The sequence below is a fragment of the Thalia democratica genome, chromosome 4 (assembly GCF_965202585.1).
Source record: "Thalia democratica chromosome 4, ktThaDemo2.hap1.1, whole genome shotgun sequence".
Taxonomy (NCBI): domain Eukaryota; kingdom Metazoa; phylum Chordata; class Thaliacea; order Salpida; family Salpidae; genus Thalia; species Thalia democratica.
The window spans coordinates 61,088,707-61,097,675 of NC_139168.1; the positions used below are offsets into that span (position 1 = coordinate 61,088,707).

General features: G+C 27.0%; 1 protein-coding gene across 1 annotated transcript; it reads left to right on the forward strand.

The window, feature by feature from the left end:
* Positions 1–611: 611 nt before the first annotated feature.
* On the forward strand, positions 612–2,896 carry LOC145835012 (uncharacterized). The gene is made up of 3 exons (XM_082942541.1): positions 612–862; positions 2,156–2,303; positions 2,369–2,896. Exons 1-3 carry the CDS (start codon positions 658–660, stop codon positions 2,523–2,525), a joined length of 510 nt encoding a protein of 169 aa, XP_082798667.1. The 5' UTR covers positions 612–657; the 3' UTR covers positions 2,526–2,896.
* Positions 2,897–8,969: the final 6,073 nt, after the last annotated feature.

Below are 8,969 nucleotides of genomic sequence, written 5' to 3' on the forward strand. Positions count from 1 at the left end.
TATTGAATTAGCTTAATTAATTTAATTATGTTGAAAACTAAGTATCGTTAAGCATTAGTAATTAAGTATTTTTAATTTTGTTATTTTAAATTTAAATTATATTAGTTTTTATTGTTTATTAACTGTTGTTTGTAAAGCTAGTTTAATTCTAAGTAAAAATTGACTTAGTTATATTTTTTTTTTCACGAAGAAAGTTTTTTGTTGCCAATAAAAGAATTTAATGTTTTTTTTTTTTTATGAGATACTTTTCTAACTGATCATCTTTTTAGGTAAAACTCGGTATTAAATTAAGCTCCAAAAATAAGTATTTAATGTTGTATATTTAAATTTGTTAAATTTAAGAAATGTAATTGTTCAATTTAAATCTAAAAACGTAATGATAATTTCATTTTGTTTGTTATTAGTTTAGTTAGTTTATTATAAAATGTTCAATTTTTATTAAGTCAACTTTGTTTAGGTAAAGTTTGTAGTTTAAATGTAAAAATTAATTGCTTCCTTAAAGTTTATATGTTTTTTATAAAGTGGTTTTATGAACTTAAAAAAATCTTCAACTTATAACTTACATTTTTCTGTAATTGATTTTGTTTTATATGCTATTTTTTTTCAGATCTCGTACTTTGTTTAGCTGTTTTTATCAATTAAAAAGTAACCAAAAGGATGAAGCTAATAATTTTACTTTCTTTTTTAATCATCTGTTGCAACGCTGAAATCAACTGCAAGTCAGGCGTGGAACTCACAATTGACGGTGGAAACGCGCCTGGTTCCGGGATATCCACCCTTAAATGTGCTGATGGAGAAATTTGTCTGGCAGCCGAAGGAGAAGTGCACATTTTAGATGACACTACTCACAAACACAAAAAATGTAAGCCAAAGTTAATTAGTTCTAGCTTCAGCGATTCAGTTTTGTCACATTACGAAAAACTACTGTTTGTTTAAGTTTTGATTACCTAGTATATTCTATTACATACACTGGAAGTATTTTCTTAGTATAAAGCTAGACTTTATTTAAAAGTATCTCGCGGACCACTTTTTTGTCTTTCTTGCATGCTTTAAAACCAATTAAATTTATTCTTTATAAGAAAGTAAACTAATGTGTTGTCTGTATAAAGCATTGATGTGTTTTGTTAAGTTTGAACTAACAATAAACGAAGTGAACTGAAGATGTGTGTTTTATTGGCTGAACACGGTCCGCGGGCTGTAGTTTGCTGACCGTTGCTTATTATTAAAAAGTAAAGGAAAAATATTTTTGTTGTTAAGTAACTTATATTACATATAATCACTATTTTTTTGTAATAGACATTTTGTATTATTGGCAGAATTTTTTTAACAACAAGTGTTCTTAGTTCTACTTAAGTATAACAAAAAAGTTAAAATTTTATTCAAGTAAAATTAAAAACACTTGTCCTTAAAATATGCTACCAATGACACAAAACATTTATGACGTCTCAAAATTATAAATGCTTAAATGAAGAAGTTATTTTAGTTTCATTTTATAACAAAACCGGTATGGTGATATGGTATCAAACTAAACTTTAATTATAGTCGCTTAAAAAATAATATAAGTAGAAACTAGTTTTTAAACACTTTATAAGTTCTTTGGATAAATTAATCACTTTGTAGTAACTGAGAATAGTTGTGCTGTAATTAAAAACGACTAAAAGTACTTGTATGTATCAACACTCAATAATTAATTGGATATCTATTTGTACAAAACCTTTACAGTTCAGTAAATTAAATTATCTTTTTATAGTACCCGAATTAAATAAGTTTATAAAATCACAAGATATTTTTTAGCAAATAGAGAGAGAACAATGTGGCGAAGTAAAGTAACAATTAACATAAATAAAAAAAGATAGCCAGTTCAACCTTTTTTTTCTTTTGACTCAGGGATGTCATTTTTTAAAAGCAAGTCTTATCTATAAAATATAGTTTAAGTTAATTATAATATTGAAAAAAAAACTATATATCAGTTGTTCTTTATAAACTTTATATCTTTAGGAATAAGTCGTATTAACAGTTGTTACTTTTATTTTGTAATGTAATTTAAACTTTATTGATATAAAAACGTTAAAATTAGATCATGTGTAATCAATTTTAATTAATTTAGGAAAGTCTTTTCAAACTTAAAACTTATAATACAAAGTCATTTAAACAGACAAAGTAAATAAACTGAGAGGTTGTGCAACGAAAGAAAAATGCGAGTTTTACAAAAAAGAAAAGCCAATTAAAGACATGGTTGAGTTACTCAAGCAGAAGTACCAATCTCAACCGATCGGCAGTCAATTCACTCCGAGTGTAATCAGGTACTTTGCTTTTAAAAGCAACTTGTCAAATTTCAACTTGTCAACGCACTTTTTATGCCTTGCAGTTCATTTCCGATTGACTACGACTGTTGTTCAGGAGAACTATGCAATGATGTAGAGGCAGTTGCTGATTTCAACAAACAACGTAATAATGGTACGAAAGAAACGGTAAAACTTTACTTGGTGCTTGTGATATTTATTTACTTATTTATTTTTGCGTAAAAAACGTAATCATGCCTATATGTTAACTAACTTTTTAATTGGACAAAGTGTTTTTTCCAAACCTGAGATTGTTAGTATTTTTTTCTTAAAGTTTTTTAAAATAAATAAATGCTCAAAGATTGAAATAGCTTTAAGACTTTCTAACCAAGTAAAACTATAATTTTGAACAGTTTAAAAACAATGCTTCACGCATTTAAATCGAAAAAATTAGAATTAAAACAATTAAAGTTTATAAAGTACTTATATAGTACTTATATAGTATATATTATAAGTTATTTTCATATACAACGTTTCAATAGAACAAGATTGGCACATTAGTTTCATAACTGAAATATTAATTGATCTTTAGTTCAAACAGCAAACAGTTTTAAATAAATAAAGTTTATAAACTTAAGTTTTGTATTCATTATAAATGTAATGAATCTTTCATAACAAAACAAATAAGTTATAACAGTGTTTTCCACAAGATTAGTGACTTTGTGTATTAAAATACAAATTTGACAATTTATTTCGTACAATAAATTCTTTAAAGTTTAAATAAAATATGTATTAAGCAATAAAGTTTAATTCTTTAAAAGAAAAAAAATATTGTTTTGCATATGACATTAAACTGTATCCAAGTGGTGTACGACTCGAGAACCAAAATGTTTTTTCGTACACCCGGTCCTAAGAGTCACCAGGTCTTTTTTATCGTTCTATAAACAATATATTGTTATAAAATATGTGACTTTAGTTTACTTTTGAAACTACAATATCTTTTTATAACACTTACAAAATTGAATCCCGAATAGTTAAACGAAATTCAGTTTAATAATTTTTTTTTCTAGTAGGTAAATTAAGGTAGATAAAAGTCATATATTTTGTTTCTTTTTTAACTATAAATTAAATTGATACTTAACTAATTTTTTTGAGTAATCCATTTGATTATTGTATATATACATATATTAGAATAATAGTACCTTTAATAATTATTAGATATTTTATTACGAGAAATTCAAGTACTTTTTACATTAAAAATAATCATAGGCTTATCCTTTGTCAAAAGAATTTAAAAAGTTAAAGTAAAGAAAAAAAGTTTTAAAAAAAAGTTGTCATTTCTAAAAGGCTTTTTGTTTTTGGTAATTTGAAGTCATAACTGTTTTACAAGGAATACCTAAAGCAGTGCATTAGTAGACAGACAAAACATTTAAAGTAAAAGATAGTTTTACTATTCGTTAAACTTTCATTGCTAATTACAATTATCTATACCAACACACGTGCTCTTTTAGCAATTAACTGTTGTAGTAAAACCATTAAGTTTTTTTTTCACTGATGCTTATTGCTTTTGTTGTTTTCTATTCAAAGAACTCTTAAAAGAAATATAAAACATTATAGATACTTAACAAAAAATACTAAACAAGAGTTTTTTAAGAATGGTACAATTTTTCATGAATATAATTTTACTAATAACTAGACTGTGACACTCTAGTACTTATTGGATGATGGCAAAAAAAAATATTTTAGTATTGCTAAAAGAGCTAGAAAAACTACTTGTCAATTTAGTTTTAGAAAGATGCAGGTGTCGAAATTTTCTATTTTGCATTGAAAAATTTTGCAAACATGTAAATTTTAACAGCTGTCTTATCTACTTTTTTACAATTGTGTGTAATAGCTTTAACATAAAGAAAATCCTTACAAGTAAAACTAAATAATGTAAACCTTTAACAACTTAGAATACAATCACTTATTTCAACGTTTTATTAATTTTATGTTTAATAAAGGATTAACTAAATGACTTTTAAGACCAATGCAATCTCAGCAGGTATCAGGTTGATCTAAAGTTTTTTTTACTAGAAGAACAGTTAAATAAAAAAGTATAAATAGTTTGCAGAGGGGTATTATTTTCAGATATTCTAATAGAATAATTTTAATTACTTTACACTAAAGGAATTACACTAAGGATTTTTACTTAGTAAATTTATTGGGCTTTAATTATTTTCAAATTAATTCAATTAGACTCTAGTATAGACTGTAGTATTTTATTCTATATTTTTAACACATTTTGACTACTAGTAAATATTCATTTAATAAATATTATTCACATGATGTGGAAATGTTTACTAAACTTTTTAAATAGATGCTTCTAAAAAAGTTTACTAGTTAAACTATTTACAATAAGTACTGTAAATTATAGTAATTAAAGCTATCTCAGCTAAGTTTTGTATATATTTTCTTCTGTAAAAAAGTTTATTACACTTAACAGTTTACGTGTACTTTTGTTTTGTGCTTATTTACGTGGTTTAACTTATTATAGTTGAATTTGTAGGTGTAGATAAATATTTGCACTTATAAAGTTTTATAAAGTTTAAATAAACAAACTAGTGATCTACCGAATCCGGCCGTAATCGACCATTTTTTGCTCGTACTGGATTCGGCCAGATCCTAGCTGAGATTTAACCGGATCCGGATCCAGTTAGTTTGGGAAAACTTTGTTTTCCGCGATCAGCTTCTTTCAGTTTTATATACTTATTTTATCGTGTTTTGAATATTTAGTATATATAAAATTATACTAATTTTTTGTTTAACTTTTGTTGCGTTACGCCGTTTCCCTGCAAAGCAATTCATCAGACGCAAACAAAATCTGAAAAACAAAAATGCAGAGCGATGAATTAGAAAATACACATAAGAATAAATTTAAAATTAAAGTATGACTCACCATTAACACGTTGTTTTGAAGTTTAAACTAAAATAAAGTATAAGAAAGTTTAATTTTAGTATTCTGATAGTCATATATTATCTAAATCCATCATAATAAAGAAAAATAAATTAGTTTTGTACAAGGTTAAAGCAATACTTTTAATACTAAGCTTTGAAAAAATGTAAATATTAGGATTTATAGGGGATTTTAAGAAAACAAAAATGATCTTTTTATGAAAAGGTTGTAATTCAAAACAAAAGTATATACACAATACAAACATAAATATAACAAAACAATAAATTAAGTAGATTAAAATAAACTAAGTTAATGCGATTAATAATAAACTAAAAGTATTCCTTAGGGTAATAAGGGCACTTTGTAACCAGTTCATTTCTCTTATATAGGACTTTCCTTTTGTTAGCGGTTGCTATGTACAGGTCATATGATATATAAAATTAGTCAAGCGAAACAGACTAATTAAAATTTTAGTAATTCAATTATTTATTGTAAACATATAGATATATTAGAGTAAAAATAGTGAGTTGTTAATTTAAAGTTTCTTGCCGATTAGATTCTTCTACTGGCTCTATAATTTAGTTATACTTATAAACTTGATATTTGCTTTTGTTAATATAAAACATATATTTACATTTTGATGTATTTCAATTTGTTAAATGACTTTACAATTTTATTTTAAATATTTTGCTCTCATTTAATTATATTAAATAATGTAAAAACTCTACAAATACAGCTCATTTAATATTTGGTCACTAAAACTTTAAGATGTAGCAGTTGTTCTGTAATGAAATCAACATTTCACTTTATAATTTTAAATCATGTGAATAAATATGGGATTTTTTGTAGAAATAAATATTATTAAATTGTCATTTTGAAATATCGTAAACAAATATTATAAAAATAAATAAAATGTTTTATTGCAAGGACTTACATTTTTTGAAACACTTATAAAAGAACGTTTTACTTGCAATCACTCGCAGCAATTAGTGAAGGCGATGTGCTTTAGTATGTTGTATTACAAGCATGTTAGATTTATGATGCTTCTTTGACTTAACCTCTAAAATACTTGTTAGTATTCTTTGATCATTTTTGTTCAACTATAATTTTAGTATAGTGTGATGTAGCTATCATGTATCTTTGGGCTTTTTAGTTCGTGTATATAAAATAATGGTTTTCATACGATTTGTAAATTAATGTTAAATGTTTTTATACCCTTTATACCCCCTATTGCCCATAAGCAGCCCATCTATTGAGGTAGTTCAACAAAATTTTCTGCTCGAAAATTCATTTAACTTGAAGGGTAGTACGATGTTATTCGATTCCGCTTAAGCACCCTGTTTTATTCACACGCTTCAACTGATAATTAAAGATTCGCTGTTTTCAGAAAATAACATAAGTGTGTTAATAGCTAAGGCCCGTAAAACTTTTTGCCACTTTAATCATTCTTTTATAGCGTGCAAGAAACTAAAAAAATCCAAGTCTCATTAGGTTCATCAGTGTCAATGCAAAAAGCCACTTCTGCAGGGTGTTGAAACAAGGTGGAACTAAACCTGAGTTATGCTGAAAAGATTAGAAGAATTAAAAACAAGTGTCCAGAACTACGTGGCTACAAAAAAATTAAACCCGAAAATATTCTTACAGCTGATGAATGGAAACTTGTTAGCCTCCTTAATGAGCTGCTTGAACCTTTTTACACAGTGACGCAAAAGTGTAGTAAAAGCAACACATTGCTGTCAAGTGTAACCCCGCATGCAGCAGTACTAAAAAAGTTTTTTTTATCATAAAGCTTATAGTCCACCAGGTCAAAGTAGTTCTAAAACTTTAGCAACTTTGGCAAAAATATAAAAGAGACTTTAAAAAGAAGGTTTTATACTACTAATAACAGCTCACGAATAAAACTTCATGATAACGACTTGTTTTTACTCACAACAGATGTTGGTCCATGGTATCGACTTGACTTTTTCCATGCTAATCTCAAGCAGAAGGTTGTAAGGCTACTGAAATCAGAGTGAAAAATTACAGTTATTGTGAGACTGGTCAAAGTGGTCAAGTTCCTCTAGTACCATCTAATAAACCTAAAGTTCTACTACCTAAAAATGATGTTCCCAAAAACTTTTTGTTGTTCTATTCTACATTTAAATTGGAAACAATTGTAAACACTCACGAAAGTGAGCAACAAGATTCAGTTGATCAAGAGATTGAGACAATTTTTTTTTGACCAAAAACTTTATCTGCTGAAGAAGTTAAAGAAGCTGAAGTCTTGTCTTGGTGGCAGTAAAAAAAGAAAAAATACACACATCTTGCCAGGTTTGCAAGGAGGTATTTTTCGGCACCACCATATTCTGTTTATTCTGAAAGGTTATTTTCAGAAACTTGTAACATGTACGAACAAAAGCGAAATCGATTTCTTCCAAAAACTGGCAAAAAAATTTTATACCTTCATAACGGGAACGGGTCAAAATTGCACGGAGGACTAAATTAGACGAGAACAAAATTGCACGAGTGCACAAAATTGCACGAAGATATTTTTGCACGAAGACACAAAACTGCACGAAGAAAATTTTGCAACAAGGGTTAATTTTGCACGAGTTACATTTTTGCACGAGAGTAAAAAAAAACATAAAAAAATGAAAAAAAAAGAAAAAAAAGTTAAAACATAAATAAATAAAAAAAATACTGACCAAGGGTAAGGGTTAGGGGTAACAGTTATAGTAAAAAAAAAACGAAATTAAGAAAAAAAATTCAACCCGTGCAAAAATACCTCCGTGCAAATCTGTCAGCTCGTGCAAAAGTGTCTTCATGAAATTTTGTCTTCGTGCAATTTTATCCCCTCGTGCAAAAGTATCTTCGTGTAAAACAGGGGTCGGCAAACTGCGGCCCGCGGGCCAATTGCGGCCCGCGGGCCAATTGCGGCCCGCGAAGGGTAAATCTGCGGCCCGCGAGCATGTTATTTTTTTTAATGGAATGCGGCCCGCGAAAGAAAATTTTGTGGCCCGCGAGCATGTAAATGTGGCCCGCTGAGCAAAATTATATTTCTACTTTAATTTTTTCGTTAATTCGACTTAATTTGATTAGTTTTATTTTAAGTCTCTCTATAACATTTTAAAATAATTTCAAGTAATTACTGCTTTAGTTTAAAAATGTGAAAAAGACAGATTAGCGTTCTAACAGGATATGTTTCTCAGTTTCATAATTACTTCTTTTTTACAACAGTAAGTAATTATTTGGAAAAAGAGTGTCAAGAGTGCTTGGATTTAATAAGTTGGTTATATAATACCTATTTATTAAATAAAGTAAATGCAAATATTTTCCATTTTGTACAAAAGTAATGCACAGTAATTAACTAAAGTGTCATTTCTTTATAGCTAAGATATTCTTTTTCAATAATTTTTATACCTTAGTTTCTTTTATTATTTTTTTGTTTGTAAATGTTATATTTTAGTGTGAATACATTTAAAATAACATAGTAATAAGAAATAAGGTTCATTTGATTTTTGTTTTGACACATTTTAATGTTTTATAAGTTTTCTATGCACACCAATTTAAAAAAAATGCTCATATTTTAAACCACTTTTTATTTAATACTTTAGTTAGTTTAAGTTTAGTTTATGCATACTTTTCTAACATTGTTATTTATACATTTCATATCTAAATTTGTACAGACACATTTGAAACAGTATAAATGACATAAGTTAATATAGTTTTTGTTTTGTATACATTCCTTTTTTCAAACATTGTTTATTTCAAGC